Source organism: Tubulanus polymorphus, chromosome 2 (assembly GCF_964204645.1).
Source record: "Tubulanus polymorphus chromosome 2, tnTubPoly1.2, whole genome shotgun sequence".
Lineage (NCBI taxonomy): Eukaryota > Metazoa > Nemertea > Palaeonemertea > Tubulaniformes > Tubulanidae > Tubulanus > Tubulanus polymorphus.
The window spans coordinates 22,841,713-22,863,456 of NC_134026.1; the positions used below are offsets into that span (position 1 = coordinate 22,841,713).

The 21,744-nt window shown below is 36.1% G+C and overlaps 2 protein-coding genes across 2 annotated transcripts; one reads left to right on the plus strand and one right to left on the minus strand.

Annotated features, from left to right (window-relative positions):
• The first annotated feature begins 336 nt into the window (after positions 1–336).
• LOC141898813 (sialin-like) lies at positions 337–9,079 on the plus strand. Its single transcript, XM_074784927.1, has 11 exons — positions 337–387; positions 864–1,058; positions 4,276–4,538; positions 4,628–4,864; positions 5,552–5,639; positions 5,718–5,813; positions 5,894–6,033; positions 6,122–6,271; positions 6,364–6,496; positions 6,572–6,813; positions 7,179–9,079. Exons 2-11 carry the CDS (start codon positions 917–919, stop codon positions 7,404–7,406), a joined length of 1,719 nt encoding a protein of 572 aa, XP_074641028.1. The 5' UTR covers positions 337–387; positions 864–916; the 3' UTR covers positions 7,407–9,079.
• Positions 9,080–9,560: 481 nt separating this feature from the next.
• On the minus strand, positions 9,561–14,543 carry LOC141898449 (phosphoacetylglucosamine mutase-like). Its single transcript, XM_074784332.1, has 17 exons — positions 14,386–14,543; positions 14,198–14,268; positions 13,962–14,091; positions 13,735–13,830; positions 13,494–13,567; positions 13,270–13,394; positions 12,010–12,162; positions 11,880–11,922; positions 11,700–11,792; positions 11,566–11,609; positions 11,332–11,445; positions 11,144–11,245; positions 11,005–11,060; positions 10,865–10,928; positions 10,652–10,774; positions 10,444–10,565; positions 9,561–10,348 (listed from the first exon to the last, which is right to left on the minus strand). The coding sequence occupies exons 1-17, from the start codon at positions 14,478–14,480 to the stop codon at positions 10,207–10,209; spliced, it is 1,647 nt and encodes a 548-aa protein (XP_074640433.1). The 5' UTR covers positions 14,481–14,543; the 3' UTR covers positions 9,561–10,206.
• Between the last annotated feature and the right edge of the window lie 7,201 nt (positions 14,544–21,744).

Here is a 21,744-nt window from a genome sequence, read left to right on the forward strand (position 1 = left end):
CTGATTTAGAATTTTGTTAACTGTTCAGTGCGGTGCACAGCTCCCCGCGCAGGTATTTCATCATCAATTTGGTTGATGTCGGTTGCGCTGGTAACTTATCGAGTGTTACAATATTTAACCGTCATTTTTATGATTTTCGAGCTCATAATAGTTTTAACAAATCTTTAAACATCCACTGGAAACGATTAAAAATGAAATATATACATCAATCTATATCTAATGAGCAATAAATGTATATCTGAATAGTGACTCGAACCCAGGTGACGTTTGTTTTCGTCGACATTGACCAGAATTGTACTTGAAATATTCAATTCAAATCAATTTAGGCCAGACCGACGCCAACAGCGTGCGCGTGTGTATGACCGACGTGTAACACATGTGAAAAAGGTAAGATGGTAAATTTATCACTTTTTCGACTCTTTAACTCCCGTATAATTTATGTTAGTTGGCACTGTTTATACTACAGCACTGACTGTATCCGGTAAACCGGCCTAAGACTACAAAAAGTCAAAAAATTCCCCTTTCTCTCAAACCAGACAGACTAAGCTAAAAACCTGTCTTAAAATAAAAAGACTATAAAAGTCCAAAAAGTCCTGCTCTTTCAAATCCAACCCAACCACTGGACTGGACCCTCTGCTGCTGGCTCTAGTTTGTCTGGGAATGTGGGATAGAGCTTTTGGGATATTTCACGTAATCTTTTGAACACAATTTATTAATAGGCCTATGCCTTTGAAAACTACCGGTATTACTCTTTTCAAGCCTTTAGGGTCTAATAGCCTAATGTTATAATTCTAATGGTCAAATAAATGTGTATTAGGCTTACGCGGTCTTACTCATCGCTTTCATATACTTCCTTTATTTAGGTAGAAACGTATTAGGCCTACAGTCTTTAATTGAGAGGAAGATTTAAAAGATCATGCCAAAAAAGGGGAAATATGCCTTAGCTGATGGCAGCAGTGGCGGTGGTGACAAGAAAACATCTGATGATTTATCTCCTGAGAGCAGCTCGAGCACATTAGAAGAAATTACGATGGGTAAACAGATTGATCCGAAAGATGGTGAGTTATCTCTAAAAGTGTTAGAATTGAAACATTTCAGGTGGTTCCTCTACCACCCATCCTCAGTCTAAAATGATATGTCAAATAAATACACAAGACACAAATTACTGCATAGTCATAGCCGTAGCAGCCACTGCGGCGACCAAATGTACCACACCCAGCGGCAGCGCAGTGCTCCCTCCATCTGCAACGTTTGTACTCGCTCTGACCATTCTGTCACCCTCAACAAAGGTTTCAGTCCTCATGATAAACTTATCAAACAAATCAAAGCGAACTCAATGTCTTTTTGAGAGAGTTGAAAAATGATTTTAGCACCAGGGATATGAAAAGTTCAATTTCCAAAGAACATTCATCAAGATCAAAATCAAGAACTTTATTCTGTAGTTTGGGCATTTAACGTTTTCAAGTTAGTCTAGCGCCTAGCCTTTTCCCATCTTGTCAGATCATCTGGAATACAGTGTGATAAGTTCGTCATTTTATGCTACTGATGAGCATTTTTGTTTTAATCAGTCTTTGAATAGGCATTTACACTTATGATTTATTTATTTATCCTTTTCACTGTTACTTGAACTTTGTCTATGGCACTTCTGATTGTTGAAGTGCTACTTTACTACTGAGAACTATCACTTGTACCTCTTGTTTGTAGGACTGAAGTGCTATTTTGGATGCAAGTTCATTGCCAGGCCCTTCAATTACACACTTATTTACTGAGTAAAAATTTTGATTCATGAAAATTTAATCAATGATTACCTTGCTGTGTACCTTCCTTAGTACAAGAGTATATCTCACAGGCTTTTTACCATTACTATCACTTTTATGTCCAATTGAAATGATAAGGCCAATTTTGTATGGTTTAGCGAGCCGAAGAACACAAATTGAACATTCTATTGCATAAAAAACCAATAGGTCTTGGTTTTTAGCCCACTTGGCCACAATAAACAACTACCCTTGTGAAGTCCAGGCTACGGACCTGTGTATTTATGTGGTTGAATGATAAACCAAGATATTTTACAGTGCTGATCCCTGTATACCTATAGAACTGATAGACATTTTCCAACCTGTTCAGTTGTTTTGCTATAAGATATTTCACCATTTACAATTAATTATTGTGCAGTGAAAATTCATATTAAGTTTAGTTACATTTATATTTTGCTGAATAAGAAACTTTCTCAAAATCTAGGTAAATTGTGTTAGGTTTCTGAGAATTCATTTTCTATTCGCTTTTAAAATTAGATCTTACAAATGAATTATAGCCGTAATAAAGACTTGATATGATATCTTTATATTAAGGCTAAGTTAATTTTCCAATAAGCGAGAAGATACTGTCAGTTTCAGTACATTCTCAGTCAGCACATTCTCAGACAGTCAGTTCACTCCAGACAGTCAGTACATTCTCATTTGATCTGGAGGAATCATGAATTCTACTCAGATGCGAATTGGTCGGTCTTACATCAGTTACGTCGTTCTCATGTCTTTGGTGAACAGGTCCGGAACCTACTGTACCGTGTCATTCTGCCCATCTTGTATCTGTTCGGAGCGTTTGGAAATTCAGCCACTTTCCTAATAATGATAAGTCGCAGATTCCGCAGTATATCTTACGCTAACTATCTGATCGTTTTGTCTCTCAACGATTTCACGTACTGTATAGATTTTACGCTGATGCCTGTTTTACAAGTCGTTCTCTTGCATCTAAACACCGGTGCTATATTCATGATGAATTCAAAGATCAGTTGTCAAATCTATGAATTTGTTATGATACTCGCAGCCTTCAATAGTGCGTGGTTAATAGTGGCAATATCTCTAGAACGTGCGGCAGTTGTGCTCTTCCCGTTCACATCTCGTTTGATATGTACACCAAGATTTGCTAGATTCGCTATATTGATAATTACCGCAGTAAATGCACTAGTTCTATATCTTCTTCCTACTTTGTCGATACGACCAAATCATATTTTATACCACATGTGGCATCCATGTTTTCATACTGCCTTTAGCTTTAATTATAACATCAAATTCTGTTATAATAGTTCAGTTATTCAGAGGGTCAAAAATGGTTTCGTCTGATCAGAAAACTGCAAAATCGAAATGTAAAACAATAATGCTTGTAACTGTCTCACTCGCATTTGCAATATTTACGCTTCCAACTGCGATTACTACATTTTTACCAATCTCACCGGAACAGAGAGATTTTCTATATGATATTTTTGTTCAGTTTCAAATGTTTAACTATGTAGTAAATTTCTACATGTATCTTTTACTTGGACAAGAAATTCGTGAATATTTCTGTATGAAAATGCGCTGTAGAAATTCATACAAATAAGCTTTGATTTCATGTGTTCCTGTCATAAACTCAAGAAAATGCCAAAGTGATTTACAATTAATGAATCTACTTACATAAATCATACAAAATTATGTCAAATCATCAATGATTTGTCAGACGTTATTTTGAATGAAATACCTGGGGAGCTAATCAAGCTTAGATTTAGATAGGCTTAGGAGATGAGCTGTCACTGTCCGTCCGTTGTCCATCCGTATATGAAATCCAGTGTTGAAGATATTTGGTTTATAGGTGTATCTACCCTTGACACATCTTCAGCCACAAAACTGGCCCAATCAGAATCAAGATGGCCGACTGGTGGCCATTGTTATTGGCAAAAATAAACACCGAAGTTTTCAAAGGAAAGTGATCTTTCATATTTGTATCACCCTTGAGACCATCAACGTGTAAGAACAATTGGATCAATCGGACTCAAGGTGGCCATCTGATGACCGTTTTGTGCCCAAATAGTTGGTCATGGTGTCCCTTGACCCCTAGTTGATCTTGGTTCACCGACACCTGTCATTAATAGTTATTGCACATTTTGTTCTAAAGTTATTGTATGTTGTTTAAAGGGATGACATTCCCTTGAACTAAAGCATATATAAAGATAAACATAAGAATTGATTAGATTATATGATTGAGTCGCAGTATGGGGTAGCGTTAGCGTGGTACACATCTGTTACTTCCTTCATCACAAAATGTCTGACGACTCCAGAGAAAAATATGGTCTAGACATTGATCATCGAAAAGGTTTGTGAAAATGAAGTAGGCTTTTTTGAAGTAGGCTCCATGACGTATATATATAGTCATGGACTTCTAGTTGGTTAGACTAAGTTTGTTGTAGGACATATTCTTTTATTTGATGATAGACTATACCAGATGCGTGATTTTATCTTTCAGTGCCATTCTGGTGTTCCAGCCGTTTCGCGTTGGCTGTCATTGGATTTTTTGGTACGATTAATCTCTATGCCTTGAGGATCAATCTCAGCGTAGCTATGGTATGCATGGTAAACCAGACGGCATTGCTCGAATCAAATCCAATGGACGTAGCATTCGCAAACTACACCAACGCGACGCATAGTTTCAATTTGACCGTGAAAGAATCGCCGGCCGTTGATAAATGTCCACGCCAAGCTTCTTCAAATTCTAATGATACGAATCAAGTGAGTTTGAATTTACTCGAATGTAATGAAAATCCCCTTATTCATGAATAATGCTCTGTATAATTATTATTGCTCAATGATCATTTTAGATGGAAGGCGATTTTCTCTGGGATAAAGAAAAGCAAGGGATTATCCTCGGCTCATTTTTCTGGGGTTACCTCATTACGCAATTACCGGGTGGAATTTTGGCGTCGCGATTCGGAGCAAAGCGTGTTATCGGATTCTTCATGATCGCGACATCCATCGCCACGCTGCTCGTGCCGGTCGGTGCTCGGACTAACTATATATTTTTGATTGTGTTGAGAATCATTTGTGGAATGGGTTCGGTAAGTGCAGAGCAATCGTATGCTTGAAACCTTTTATTGTTATTTGTTGTAATTGTGGGCAATGAAAAGATACTTGATTTAATTAAAATGCCATAATGATGTTGCTATAGTGATGGTCTGATTATTAACCTATTAATTATGTTCTTGATCAATGAATCAAATCACTACTTAGGATAGCAAGGGTGATTCATGTACCCGACTATCTTTTCTGCAAACTAATTTGAGATGATCTCGAGCGTGTTTAACTGAAAATTCAAGCTTCAGAAGGATTTCTATAAAAAAAACCTAAGATGTTACAAGGAAATAAGTATAGAAATAACTGGCTATAATTACAAGAAACCATGGTGAAGCTGCGTCATTACAAGTATTCTACCTTTTACCTGGCAGCTTGCCTACCTTCAAGTATCTCATGTCTTGTTTGTTTGTCGACTGTCGGTGTTATTACAGAGAATAATTATTGATAAAAGATAATATTGACATACAGAGAATAGATAGAATAGATTAGATATGATCTATTGGACAGGGATTGATTAGGCAATCCAAATCTCCTAAGAATAATATGAAATGAAAAAATCAACTGAAATGATGCAAAATAAAAACATTCAGTACCCACTATATATAGCATGTTTCTTGTATCATTTTATCGATGTATGAAATGATGGTTACGTAGCAGTTCGGATTTTTCAGGGAATTTGGTTTCCATGTTTTCATATAATGTGGGCTAACTGGGCACCACCATTGGAAAGATCCAAGTTAATGAGTTTCACATATTCTGGTAAGAAAATTTGGATGATTGTCGTCTTTATTCTGCCTTGATTATGAGGATACATGTATATGTTTTTAATGCATTTAGGAGCACAACTGGGTAATGTTCTAACACTGCCTTTGGCTGGTCTGCTTTGTAAATATGGTTTTGACGGAGGTTGGCCATCTATATTCTATATCTTAGGTAGGTCTTGTGGTCATCCCTTTCTACTACCTCATATAGGATGCAGATTTTCTTCATCACAACTTCTCCATTTCCTACAGGCGCTTTAAGTTTGATATGGTGTATTCTTTGGTTGGCTCTTGTCAGCGACTGTCCGACCGCTCATCGCAGAATAAGCAAAATTGAAAAGGCCTACATAGTACAAAGTTTGAGAGGTGAAATGAAAAGCCATCACTCCAAGGTGCGGTACCCTGTATATCTGTCTTGCGGTCAAATGTTTATATTGGATTGATTTGTATCTTATCTAAACGTGTCGTGTCATTTTTTAGAAACTGGATATACCTTTTAAATCATTGTTTCTGTCAATGCCTGTGTGGGCAATAATCGTTGCCAATATCACGTCCGATTGGGGAGTTTACACGTTCTTGACAAATATACCTTCATATATGAATGAAGTGCTGAAATTCGAAATTACTGCTGTAAGTGCCGGTGATTCTCGTATTTAAATCAGAACATATTACTCTGTTTCTTCGACGTGAAATATTCAAGCGATTTTATTTTCTTATCTCAGAACGGCTTTCTCTCGTCGATTCCCTACTTGCTGTTTTGGTTCATTGCCACGATGAGCGGAGTAGTCGCTGATTCTTTGAGAAGTAAGAAGCTTTTGAATACGACGCAGACCCGGAAGCTATTCAACAGTTTAGGTAAGGGTAGTTTGTCAAGATATGAATAAAGATACTCTCCTTGAAAGTTCTATAATAATGTGAATATCATTTCAGGTTTGCTTCTCCCGGCTGTTATGGTTCTCGTTCTTGGTTTCCTCGACTGTACCCAAGCCTACCTCGCCGTGGCTTTGCTCGCTATCGGTGTCTCGATGAATGGTTTCGCATTCAGCGGATTCGTCGTCAATCCCGTCGACATATCGCCCAAGCATTCGGGAATCATTTTCGGTATATCGAATTCGCTGGCAGCTGTTACGGGTTTTCTTGCCCCATATATAGTTGGCGTTATTACATCAGACGTAAGTATTTTTACTTGATATCATATATTTAAAGCGATCAGGTGTTGATTGTTTATGAAATGCTAGGGCTTTGATGCATTATGATCAGCTTATATCTGATGGCTGAATTCATATAGAGAGTACAATAGTTTAGTATGTGTGCGCATCAAGTGAAGTGTAACAACCAAGCAACAGCTGTTGTTTCCATTATTGCCGGACGTTGAATTAATGGTTTTATTCTAGCAGTTAGAATCCCATTCACATTGCAGAATTCATTTCGAATAGTTGTATTTAATAGACATTTTGATAAACATGGATTAAGTAGATATATATATATACAGATTTTCTCTTGTGAACCATAACAGTTTTTAATTGTTATTTTGCAGCAAACACGTCAACAGTGGCAAGTTGTATTCTACATTTGTGCCGCAGTCAACACTTTTGGAGCTTTGTTTTTTATATTCGGAAGTTCAGGTAATATCCAACCGTGGGCACGGGAGACCGAACCGGACGAAAGGTCAGTCGAATTACAAGATCTCACCATCGATAAAAACTCTGCTCCGGTAAATGGCGAAAGTGTGAATCATGATGATCGCAAGCAGCCAATGATATGAGGCTGAAATCTATCTAAAATGGATTTATCATATTTTACGATTATTGGCTTCAGCAATTACATAGATCTACAGACAGCTTAACATTGCATTATTTTGTCATGTTGTCATATGGTATGTATTTTGAACTAGTCTCATACCTTTTATTGTATTTTACATACTAAGTACATTAAGTTTTTTCCCTTCAACGAGAGCTGTTGAATTAAGTAATTAGTTGTTTGTTGTATATCTACGGAATTGATAGATCAGATGCCAGTCGCTCTTTTGGGCTTTTGCATCTCTTGGGTATCTTAAACTGCCGAATGTAATTTATTAAGTCAAAGATTCATAGAGGCTATGAATTTCTGATTAAATCCATAAACATTGTCACAGATGCAGATGATATTATGTGTCTTTTTAGATTTTTTAAGTTAAGTGTGTATGTGATGTCAGTTGAATTTCGTGAAAACAAGTATTTGTTTTATGTTCCTTATATGGAACGATAAAATCGTAGTATTTTGCTCTTTGTGTGATAACACTTTTCTCTATTTTGAAGTGAGTTGCTTGTTGAGAAACAGTTTTTTGTGTTGGTTTTTTGTCTTCTTGCGTCTAACGAAGAATATCAAAAAATCTATTTTTGATACTAGATCATTTAAGGAGTGTTATTTGTCTTGTGAAAATATTGAATTAGTTCTTATCTAATTTCATTTCAATATTTACCCTACCAGTTTGAATGAAATCTCAGTTATAGTTATTTTACTTTTAAGAATGTGCGTATATATGCGTAGTCCTTATAAATCAATGAATTTTAGATTCTTTGCTATAGAAAAATAATGTACAACCAGTACTTGTAGTATGTGTGTGCGTGTTTGAACAAATAGGATTATGAAACGAAGTTGTTGGAAAAATTTTAATTCAAAACAATGCAATTTATTATCATATGCTGATATATTATATAACCGGTATACTATACGAGTTTGAAATATTTGATATAATCTACCAGATGCCTCTTTTTGGAAGTTTCTATATCATTTGGAGAGGCGCCATGGTAAGATCATTGTATTCGTTTTTTTAGGGAATGCATATAAAATGAAGTATCCAGTATTTTCTGTGTAGAGTATCCAGTTTGAGTTACTTTAAGGGGGACAACTAGAGCATTACTAGCCATAGCACTGACCAAATAAAATGTCTTAAAACGGAGTACATTTGACATATGTACATATGTGAAATGTATATATTGAAGATATATTGAAAATATATTATCGAAGACATCGGCCTGTGTATTGTGATAAAAGCGTATATCATCAATAAAGCTGCCACTTAAGAATAAATCTGTACCTTTAAATACTGATTTATGATAAGTAATGATTGGTATTATTGAAATATATTATAAACCCATAACAATAACTATAAAATTTTTTTGTTTGTATGTATTATATACATATGTTAAGTGTCTTTTACTTGGCTTATTCATGATTATCTGTTTTTGATATATGCACCTCTAATATTGCTTTTAAAAAAATACCACAAATAGAAAGGTACTGGAATGACAGCTCTAGCATTTGCATTTCTGTATAAAATGTATCAAAAGGGAGGGTATTTCTATTATTTGCGTGTTTAAAAGGATACATGTATTTGAATTTCTGTGAACTATGAATATGTTACAATAGATAGATCAATAAAAAAATCTTAGGGTTTGGAAGGACAATGTCTTTCAGTTTATTATTTTTGATGTATGGTCATGCACTGTTCTCATCTCTTCAGACATAAAAGCTGGTAACTGAATGCTGGGAGGTCTGTGCCTGGACTGATTTTATGGGCGCTTTGATTTTCCTTGACCCTTTCATGGATCCTTTTAAAACTGGCGCTCAAAGGTTAAAACTTTGCATTGTGATGACAAATAAGCTCACAATTCAAGGCATCCTATGGAGTTCAATGCCAGTCCTAAATGCCTGTCGACCCATCTGACCTTTTTTGGATTTTGGCCGGTTCGGATTTTGGCCTGTTCATCGTAACCCCCTTAGGGATGCCTCGTGACATAATATGACAAGGATGGTATGTACAGGGCATGTATAAAATGGTTCAAATCAACAAATTATCCTATGGAACACATTTCGATTTGACGTGTCTAAACCGCTCCTTGGATCAGCCACTGAATTCAAAGACAAATTTGGGTATATCAGTTTATTTTGTATATGAAGTAAAGTATACATTTTGAAATGCATGGTAATATTGGCCACTAAGCAATACAAGTACATAAGCCTTGAAGGGAATATATTATTTTGGGCACATATCTTTAAATGTACAATAATGCTTAAATATTACAGGTAACAAAAACTATTAGCACCTGAAGAATTCGAACGATTCACAGAAGAGTTCAACTCAAGAAAATGTTGAAATTACATTACCGGTAAATAAAAGATAATTCTCAATTAACTGGCAACATACATGACTGGCCATTGCATACTTTTAGAAAAATATACCCTACATCTACAACAGGTAGGTTACCTTTGAGCAATTATTTTGAACAAAAATACGTTCTTGCGTACTGCAAGAGACTGACTCAAGTGGAACAGTGAAAAGTTGACTTCCATCGCAAATGACTCTAGATATGTACCGGTATGTAATCGATTCGTGAACATCATATAACATAGCAAATATAAGTTTTTTTATAACACCAGCTTCCACTGAAGGTATTGTTAATTATAATTAATATCTACGTGTTCAGGAACTCATTCAGTATAACCAAAACCAATATTTCTAATATTCTCCTGCCTGAATGGAATGTCATCGCGTCCAACCTATAATTCTTTATCTAAAAGTCTTATTGAGGTAGACTGGGTCGTTCTCCTACACCTCCAGCAAGGTCGTATATGCTTCCTGCGACTTCATAGGCTAGTTTGTCTGCATTTGCTTGAGTATCCGCCTCTGCATAAACCCGTACAACATTTTCTGTTCCTGAAGGTCTAAGAGTTGAAGAAAACAAATACTTATAATTTTACCACTTCATTCGGGTATTTGTGAATTCATCCAGGAAAAAAGTGGATATGAATGATCTCACCTTGCAAATGAACGGCCATTTGTAAATTTACTGACTAGAATATCTATTACATTCTGCAGATTAGCAGGTGTGATACACTTCCTTTCTGCATCTGTTGTGCTTATAACTGTTCGATCTTTTACCTTTTAGAATGAAATATAAAATTAAGTTTTAGATGAGACTGAGAAACCAAATAAAAGATGACCAATTTTCAAGTCCATGCACATACCTTGACTTTCAGCTGTTTATTTGGAAGATCATTATATAATTTTTCCCAATCTACAATACTCCAACCTCTTGCATGTAAGATGGTTTCCACAACTAACAAATCAGAAATTGCATCACCAACAGTCTGAAAATATTGACAGTATGTTTATGCACAGAAGTTTCTCGAAGTCTCTTGACCTCGTAATAAATGCTTTAGTAACAGTAGACAACAGACCTGATTTATTAAGTCTAACATCATTTTCAGACAAAGGGTAGATTTCTTCTGTGTATCATTCAACCTAAAATCAAAAATTTGATGCATGATATTTTCTAAATTGGACAACATATGTACGCCTGGACATTTCTTTGGCTTACCCAGGATTCACTGATGCATCTTCAATTGTTTTCTGTGCTTTTTCACTGAACAATACCTAAAAAGATTGAACGTAAACATAAAATATCACAATCGTACATATCAGAGGATGGAATGAAAAGATTGTGAATGAAAACTTACTGTACCATGCCCGTTGGCTTCAAAGTAAACACCAATATCATAATTCAGGGCTAATTTATGCAAGTGTTTCACACCAGTTTTGGCGCAAGATATTGGTATTTTCTGAAAAAGTTTTAAAAAAACTTTAGTTAATCCAAAGCCATTTAGGCCTACATGAAGGAATGAAATTAAAGAAATTTTAAAACTACCATTTCTTGGGTGATATACTTTGTTGAGCTACCATTGGCATATGCCGTTTGGACTAGACCAAGTTTAATATCGAGTTCACTGGCTGACAACTGATCGCAAAGATAACCGGCAATCTATAACAAATAACATACCAAGTAGATTGAAATAAGATTAACTGATTTTGATTCAAGTGTTTTAAAACGCCAAGTAATTGCTTATTGCCAAGCAAAATTAGAAAATGTACACTGACTTACTAGTGTAGCAATCCGGTCTCCATCCAACAGATGAAATTCACCATCTACAGTGAAATAAACAGAGCATTAGATACACACCAGTAGATATATACCTGGTACATGTAAATCTATACAGAAATTGAAGACGATAATACCTAAATCTGTATAGAAATAGACAATCCTGTCTGCATCACCATCTAATGAAGCACATCTTACACCGGGTACCATTAGATTTTTACCTTGATGAACTATCCAAAATTTATACATAAATAATACATGCACACACACAGAAATGCAATTATGAACTTGAGGAAACGTTCCAAGTAGTTTCTTACCTTGTGGTGCTTTTTGTTGAACTTTAACATAATCAGCGCCGCACTACGATATAAAGATAACCATATATAAAACTAGATGACCCAATGTACGGTATGACTTAAAAACTGAAAAACACTAAAAATATCTCACCATATAGTTAATTTTACCACCTTTTCCTTCATTGACTAGTTCCACCGCCAAACTGTCCTGCAATTTTTCGATGAATGTTTCCATAGCCACAGCGCCAACACCATTAGCACAATCCACGACTAACTGATTGGTGTAATTGTCCCTACATAGTTCCTAAAACGGATACAGAATAGAAAAATTTATGAATCACTTGCTTTCATTTACCCGGTACATTCACTTAGTCATTAGTTGGCCTCATTTCTTTTAAACAAAGTTTTCAATGCAGTATTTATTACCCACTTGCGAAGGATCAGAGCTTTTTCCAGAGTAAGTTTCCTCTTTTTTAAGTGTGTAAGTTAGGAGCTACATACCTACACAAATGATATCAACAAAAATCAAACACCAAACTAAGGGTCCAGGGACGGTGAAATGCTTGACAATCAGACGATTTCAATATTCAACACGTCGTAGTGAACCCATATAGTTATCAATACCCTTGAAACTTACCATAATCATCCAACATGTCATAAGCTACACATTTACAATTGATTGTGGTTACAAAATATGTATAGATACCAAAATAAGAAGACAGGACGGGCTGATTAGACAAAGATGGCCACCAATTGCAATAGGATTGATTGATCAAAAAACCTGTTTGATTTTTCAAAGTTCTTTTTGGGCACAAAAATGGTCACAGAATGGTCATCTTCTGATTGTCCCAATTTTTCCTGTGATACAATATATTTTGTTTATATATGTAGTATCTAATCTGGAAACATCTGGCCTGATCAGAATCAAGATACGTATAAGAACTGAATCTTGATTGTGACTGGGCCAGATTAGTCTTGATGGGATACATATACATGTATAAACTGAATATCAAGAAACTCCATTGAAGCATCATCAAAATGTCATAAAATAACAGGCTTCCATCTATCGACAGTCAGACCGACAGATGAAAAGTAAACGCAATAGCGGCTGGGACTAAAGTGGGTAAAAGGCCAATTGAAACACCTGCATGATGGAAGTGATGAATTCATGCAAATTCATGACATCAGAAGATCTTTCTTATCGATATCAATTTTCATAGCTATCTTTTTGCTATTGATTCTCTCCTACAGAATCTAATGATGTCATAAATGGGAAGATGGAGGAACTTACACAAAATAAAAAAAGATGTTGATAAAGTGGGGCGACTATAGGAGAACCAACAAAAAACTCTCAAACCAAGAACCAAAGACACTATAGAGATGCACATAAAATAGACTGAAATATACATACTTGACCTCTGAGGTCTTTAAACGCGTTGGTGATTCTGTTGTAATACTGCGATGTATCAGCGAATTGATTGTCATGACTATTGTACCAATGGACAAGAAAATGCAGCTGTGGCGTTGTGAGCACACCTACAATACAGTGGTATTCAAAATTTCTGGCATTAACGTTTATTCATAAAACCCAGCATCCTCTGATGTTCTTTCATACGTTTCTCGATATTTACGTACCATAATCTTTGCATTTGCCACCGATGGCTTCCACACCATCAAATACGGACCGCGCAAGACTAGCACTACTTTGTCTAAAAATATACATATACATATATATTTATTTTGTACTCATGAAATTAACTAGCTAGAGTAAATTACAGAGTATCGTATATTATAGTACATAGTACATATATGGCTAAAGGAACGGTCAAATATATTCTGACCATTAAGGTCATTTCAACCAGAAACTAAAACTAACCTTGTATCTCTTGCAATTAAAACTACTGGCTGGAAATTATCTGGACATTTATTATTGCCTACGATATTTTTCAGGACTGTGACAAGATCAGCATCCCTGTTATTGAAAATACATCCAACAAACATTATCGTTACATTGAAAAAAATATAGCAGCGATAATGATGAGATAGTAAAAAACCATACAAAATTCAGTGCCGAAAAGTGAACTTCGACCAATTTAAGCGTACCCGGAATTGACCAAATCTGTGGCATGCACTTCCCACGATTCTTCTAACATTTCTCCTAGCGGATCAATTAACTTTACACCATTATCCTCTTCAGGATTATGCGAGGCTGTAACCATTACACCAATAGCGGCTGAAATAGATTAACTTCGATAAGTAGTACTTGTATCGCAAATCGCTGCTATATCAAGACTGGTAACTATCTCGAGAGACTACCATCAGTACTAATTATGACCTACCTTGCTTAACACACGATCTCAAGGTTGCGAGGAGACCCATTCGGTACATGATATAGTCTAATGTTTCTGCCCTATAAAGAGGAAACTCACATTTACTACCTACAGTACAGACAGACTTTTAAGGCTAAACACACCACACGGTCGGACATTCTCGCGGGTGGCGGGCTAAAAAACAGCACTTAACACACCTATCCCGGAATCCAGCAGTTCCATATCGGACAAACGTGTCAGTGTTTCTCGCATGTTTTTTCAGACACACTTCAACAGCCTTATTAAAATCCATATCAACGAATATTTAACAGTTAACCAAAACACTATGTAATGTTTTAATATTTGACAAGTTTCAGGAAGTGGCCAGGAATACTGGCATCAGGAAGTGGCGCCCTCTCGCATTAAAACTCAGCCCTCCACATTAATAGTATGTCCGTTCCACGCGGGAACGCACGTGTCGTGTGTGTACAGTCGTCATGCTTGATTAGTCAACTGCGAGTTCATAATTCTGCTGGTAAGTATTATAATGTTCACAAAGCTTTGCTATTTAAAATAGCTTGAATCACATAAAGTTGCTGGCACGCCCAGTTTATTCTTCGAACGAATTAAGAATAAAACCAGACCACTAACTTTTTTTTTTACTTTTTTGTCTTTTAATTCCAATTCTTATTCAAGCCCCGCAAGGCCCTAATTTCGATGAATAGTACTATCTCGCCAAGAAATAGCTTCACTTTGGGTAAATCAACGAGCAAAGTTGATATGTTTGGCCTAAAATTATCGGGGAACTGATGTTCTCCAAGGCGTAAATGAAAATTTTAAGCCAAAATTAGGCTCAAAATGTCCATACTTGATTGATATCCTTTTTTGATCTCTTCTAAATTGATGGGCTAACGTGAATTTATACCCCCTTTTGTCCTCCCTGCGTATAAATGCAGCTTACCCAGGGGGGGATGGGGGAAAAAATTTCTATTGCCCTTCAAAGAATATATTGTCAAATTATACCGTCTCAATACACCACCCGCAAACAGTCTGATGATGTCTAGTCTGTGAATTCCCTGTGGTAGCGTTGTCATAAAACATGACATCTCTCTGCGCTAACTGGTGTTTTCAAGAATTCGTATTAGCTTTATTAACAAAAGCACTTCTAGTGGCCTAGTGTATTAAAAAAGATTTTCAACCATGGCGGATACCAAAGGGCACATTCATAGTCAGAATATAGGTTAGAAAATCCTGATAGTGTATAAATAATTTACAATAGTTCGAAAAATTCTAAAGAATTGCTTAAAATTGACTCAATCATCAAATTTTTCATTTTATAAGTGATGATGATGTTTACTGTCTTAAAACATTGTATAATTATTCTCGTCAATAAATGATGTTTCCACATGCCCATCGCATGAAATGATAGCCCATTCAAGAACAATAATGTATAGAATAAACGGATGAAGTAACCGATATTGTCTAATATTGATCACTCGGAATAACAGTATCATACATTGTTAGTTGCTAATTAGCAACCTGCAAGACCTCCCCAGATATTTGTTTCATCCAAATGATTCAATTATCGTCATATGAATTTAACCATGAACTCTAATTTAGCGAGCAGTTATTTCTAAGTGGAAATGTTGTGTTATGATGTTGTGCATATTTTTTTTCAAAATACACGTGTAATTACATTTAATCTTATTAAATTGTCCTCATAAATGACGCTTATTTCTACATCTCTATACATGGTAGTTCAAATTTTCATTGATTCATGTCATGAGTATTTGTCAAAATATTTATTTACAAGTTGCTATAGTTCATTAATAGCTCCAAAACAATCCACTGAAAATATTCAAAATGATTTTATATTATAGGTTTGAATTGTATCTGCTGAATTGATTGCCTCGCCGCGCATTCAGTGGTATTTCACAAACAACCGAAAGTGCTTTTTTATGCCTAATAACATCCATTTGGTCAGGAATACGCCTCATGCTGGTGAATGGTTTATCATCAATTCATTACATATTTTATCTGTATCACTTGCAGTGATGATTGGATGAATAGCTCATGATGTTACTAAATGCCTACATTGATTTTATGTTACCGACATTTTTTTGAACGTAATAAACTCTACTTAGCAAACGGTTTTTCTACTATGATAATAATTACACGCTCAATAGTGGTATAGTAGCATACATACACATTCTATCCAGTACTCTCAACTTGGGCAATAAACTATTGCATTAGCTCGGCTCCTGGCTGCTGCGTAAGTCTGCCGATCAAGGCATTCGATGTGACAACTGTATCAGTTATTCCATAAAAACGGCATCAACTCGCGAAAGCGATAAATTTCTAGGAACAAGCGTTCACCGGCGGTGCCAGCTATTCCTTGCATTCGTGTTAGATCTATCTCAGGGGCCATGCGTGAGGATAACAGTGGTAAACACACGACCCCAGTTTGGACCGTGTCGACTTCAGATTCCAAATCGGACATGTCGTCGAAAAAGGTCATCACCGTTTCGCCACCGCCAAGTCCAAAGAAATTGAAGAAATTATCATGTTTCGCGCAGGTCTTCAATCACTTCATGCATCGGATTCGTAAAAGAAAGAAACGTGGCTCGATATTTGGACTACTTCGAGGAAAACCGGCATCTGTCGGTTCAGCAACTTCAGGTAATTCATTCTTTTATTGTTAGATGAGTCAAAAATGAGACTGCTCTATTGTTCCGTTTGATGGACATCTCAAAAGAACTTCTGATAGCTCAGCGATTGAGATGTGGAGAGCGCATATCTATGGATCATAGCATACGACATATTAATATCTTATTGCCAATTTTCTTCTTTCGTCTTGCATCGATTTCAAGATATTAGGTTCCGGCTTTTCCTTTTTATCATATCGCTAATTGATTCTAAATTCTTTCATACATAAAGAAATTGCATTGGAGTACTTCGTCTCATATTTATGTGAAGGATATCTCATGTGATGGATGGGTTTTAATTTCCACATATTTAAATGAATGCAATGCGAGATATATGTTTAATCATACATACACAGAAATTACATAGAGATTAATGATCCTTGGAGACCTTTCGATGCGAAAACATATCGCTACTCGATGCAGCTTGATGCTGTCGTTTTTTTTTCACAGTGTAGTTTATATTGCTAAGTGCTTTTTTGCATCTTAGCCAAGCTGAGAAGGTTCAAGCTCTCGAGGATGTTGATGTTGAATATTTATGAACCTTTCATCATGAACATTCATTATATCGCAGACGCCTATTGAATCTGGCTGATTGTGGATTTCAGAGTATTTTTTGTTCACCGATTTCTATCGGATTGCTTTTTTTGAGAGTCTGCAGGACGAATGAATGTGTTATCACCGTACTGTTCATTGCTGCTTGCATATTAGAAAGTGAGAATTTCCAGGTAGAGTATCAATCAAAGTCTTGCCGCTGTGGCAATGTCGTTACGACTTCTTGACACTAGACCAAGGTCAACATAGAGTGGTTGAAATGAAAAATTAATGATATTATTTTTGTAGTTGTGAGATGTTAACTTGATCGCTACATGTGCGAGGGTAAAATTGTATAACATAGATCCTGATTGAATGATAGGAGGGATCATTTGATTATCTAGATCAGGAAAGGGAAATTAGTTCGCATTTCTGCGCTGGTGAAACCCCCTGACAAAAATTCATGTTCCCTGATACGTTAAATATCAAATCATTCAACTTAAGACCTGTCTGACTTATGGATTATGAATCTTTGATTACCAACTTGCGAAGCGACCTAGACAGATTCACATTTTTCACAGAAAGTCCAATTGATCTGGTGTTGGTTAATTCATTGCTCTTTTCAGGGCTCTTTTCCAATTTTTGCTAGTCCTGTTAATAAATTAATTGACCTACTACGGAGGATTTATGTTTTTCATGGAACCATCCATTCATTGGGAATATCCCTAAATTGAATTACTTCATTCATTAGCTCCCCAAGTTGTATTCATGCCGAAGCGATGTGTTGTGAGATGGATTCTAGAAGCTTGATCGCTTCTGACAGCCTATCATATCAAGCCCATCGTTTTTCGCCTTACCCTTAATCCCTGCAGAACAAATGTAAGGCGTAATTGTTCCATATATTCTGTCTCTTTAATTCATTAGACAATACTGCCGTTTAGTGGCCCAGATTGCTGATACAAGGACTCATATTTTTTGTGCTTAATTAGCCAAATGGCTCTCATTGGACATCCGAGTAACCAACTCATCTGCTTGTTTGGCGGTAATGTTTTTATTTTTTCGAGGATAGCAACTTAAATAGAAGTAATTTTCTTCGTAATGCAATTTTTCAATTACGGCGAGCATGGGAGCCTGAATGAATCGTTAGATTAATGATTTTATCTGTGAAACAACGTATATGTGTATGTTGAACTCAAAATAGTCAGTAGAATGGTGCATAGTACATTGCCTCATGGCCTAGAGGTTGGCGGGGCTAGGGTTGTCCAGATTTACGGCATGGCTTACGATGGTGGCACAACGATCTGTCATTGATTGAAGGATGACTGGATTAGAATATATTTGGAATGTACACTCCAAGATCTCCCAAATCACTGAACTATATCTCTGCAGAATGCTGGTAATCCTGGTTGTACTCCCAAGTTTATCTCACTTCTGAGCTAAATGTATAGGGTCATTACACTGCCAGAAATTGTCAATGTCAATGATAAGATGATACACGAACATCAGATATCCTTTATTTTACAGGGCCTGTGAATTTTAATGCTCAGAAGTTCCTCCTTCTGTGAAAACAGGCCATTTTTTGCTAGACAAATGCAGGCGACGGTAACAATAGTGACCAAAGGAGCAAAGGAAACAAACTATTTTATAATCTCTAATCTCCATGTTTTTCCCATACATATTTATGTATTTATGCATATATTGTTTTTTTTTCTGTGCTCTAAGCTTTAAGTTTCTTTCGTTTAGCAGATAAAGTACTTCTGATTCTAATTCAGTGATCTGTACAAATATGACGAAAAGATTACTAACTAGCTTAATCCATCAAATCAATCAGGCTAATTTGTTTCTATTGTTCGTGTTTGGCATCTATCTCCTGAGAACTCTATTGAGTATGCAGTGTAAATGATCAACATGAGTTCAATCCACTCACGATATTTGGAGGAGATTTGATGGATAGCTGGAATGGATTGGTCCGATTGAATTGCGCCATCATTTGCAAGCCATGAATCAAACTTATCCCGGTATGCAGGGTCCCAATACTGAATAAAAACCTTGCTATTCATATCCATCCTTGTGAATCAGGTTTATCTCATAGATTTATTACACGATTTTTTATCATGATGGTATGGAACAGGGTTTAAGGCATTTCCTTCAACTCAAACTATCTATTTATCTATTCTATGAAGTAGTCTATGAACAATACATACTATAAAACTGATAAATCAGCGCTGATAAATGAGACCAATGTGGCTAATATTTGACATGATGGTTACTGCTATATCTTGATGGATGGGAATTCAAGATTGGTTCATATGAAGATTGCAAAAGGAAATAGCCGAGCAGGCGGTTAATTTGATTGTATCAGATATAATAAGATGTTGCTGTATTCAATGGGAAATAAGAAATTTGTGTAAACCTATGTTCAATGTATTCCGCATTCGCACATTCGAAGAATCCCTAAATGCTTAAATCTTCTCTCTGTATTCACTCTGGAGAGAAAATTGCCTCCCGTTGGCCACCGTTACGGTGAAATTTCATAAAGATTCAGCGCAGGTAGTCACATTGACATGACGTTTGACAAATGAGTTGTCATAACCTACTTGTCTCAAAGGATGGATTTATTTCAGAGAGCGGGTCCTCAACTTAAAAGTGAGAAGCTACTAAATACCTGAACGTATTCCAAATGAAAGAACAACATGCACTTTTCCGTTTGTTAACAGCCATATCAATATCTTCAGACTTATTTTTGTCTTGGTATCTTCAGAAAACACAAACAGCTTACTTTTTTTTGGATATACAGTATTATGAAATTATTAATTGAGTTCCAGTAAACAATTTTCAATGCTAAATTACTTAATGCACCTACATGTCAGATTTAATCAAATGTTTGTTTCACCGGTGTGCAGTCATTCATGCAGATTTTATCTCGTCGTATAAATGAAGCATACCTGGTATGCCTTTCATGCACTAAAAAATGGATGCATTTTCCTATGCACTCGACGCAAGTACCAGAACCTTGCTAGGCCTATATTGATTGCGTGGGTTCATTTCTGGAAAAATGCTCATTAGCCAATTTCTGTGTCCTTGCGCTCTGATGCAAAGTGGAATTGTGAAGCTGATCTGAACTTGTTGAACTATCATTAATTGGTCTTTCATATGAGACCTGCTTTTTCAATGATACTGATTGCTTTTTCATGCACACAAATTATTTCGCATTCATTCTTGTATATCTGCCTACAGTTATTGCAGTCCATTGAAATGACTTAATGACTTAACCATCGAGATCCTTTTTGAATACGTTTTAATGAACAGAGGTCTTCACACCATGTTGAGGGGAAAATGGCTCTAATCGATCTGTTCCATTTCTCTATAGTACTTCAACTTTCCACGAGTGTTTCACGATGGAATTTATGAATGTCATTGGTAGTATAGGTTGAGTATAATTTCAAGCTCTTCATATATTTCTATCCGAAGATCTTAAATGTCTTAACCATCATTAGCTAGATGTCAGAATGCTAAATTATGACTGCTGAAATGTACTGGTAAATCATGTTTTAACTTCTTCAGTATTTTAAACACAAAAAATGTACGATTTTCGTAATGGTTTGCTTTTTTATGCTCTACACAAATTTGATAAGTTTAGGTTCTTGACACCATATTTCTTTTATATAACCTATATTTATATAACCTTTTATATAACCTTTTATATGGCCTATATCAACATAAAAGCTTGCAATGTCCATCAGATATTACATGTTGATCCTGATGTGACAGATCAAATAAGGTTCGGTCCCCACTGCGGAAGTCATCTGGATAAAGAGATATTGATATAACCATATCATAATATATTTTTTCACTTTCTGTCCTGGGTGAGAGAAACCAAGTGAGAAAACAGAAGAAATGCATGTGATTCTGGCTGAAGATTTGACAGTGTTTATCTGATCACTTTAATTGTACTCATTTCTTTAGACAAGTCGATAGCGCATATCCATTTACAGTTAGAGACAGATCTACCAACATTTTATTAGCGTGCTGTTTGTTTATAGCCATTTCTGATGGTTTGATACACCAGTTGTCCGACGGAGGCTGGATCTTCGGGATGACTGACAACAGCTGAAGAAGCAAGGAGAGATCGCATAATTGCGAGTAAATTGTTGACAGAGGTAATCCAAGTATAACAGGCACTATCTTCACTGCTGGCACTATAGTGACAGACCCGTAGCGTGAATGATTTTATGGGCAGTTCGTTTTCCTTATTATGCAAACCTTTTTGCTGCACCCTAAGACAGTGCTTGAAGGTAAGACATCTGCTCGTGATGGCAAATAATAAGGCAATTCAAGGCT

Bases quoted from the DNA above. Each gene is read 5' to 3' on its own strand.
- LOC141898449 (XM_074784332.1), bottom strand. From the start codon at position 14,480: ATGGATTTTAATAAGGCTGTTGAAGTGTGTCTGAAAAAACATGCGAGA. The intron at 12,163-13,269 runs GTATGTATATTT...TATCCGTTTTAG, and splicing joins TTAAAGACCTCAGAGGTCAA to GAACTATGTAGGGACAATTA. The intron at 11,061-11,143 runs GTAAGTTTTCAT...CAATCTTTTTAG, and splicing joins AAGCCAACGGGCATGGTACA to GTATTGTTCAGTGAAAAAGC.
- LOC141898813 (XM_074784927.1), top strand. From the start codon at position 917: ATGCCAAAAAAGGGGAAATATGCCTTAGCTGATGGCAGCAGTGGCGGT. The intron at 4,865-5,551 runs GTAAGTGCAGAG...CGGATTTTTCAG, and splicing joins TCATTTGTGGAATGGGTTCG to GGAATTTGGTTTCCATGTTT. The intron at 5,640-5,717 runs GTAAGAAAATTT...TAATGCATTTAG, and splicing joins AATGAGTTTCACATATTCTG to GAGCACAACTGGGTAATGTT.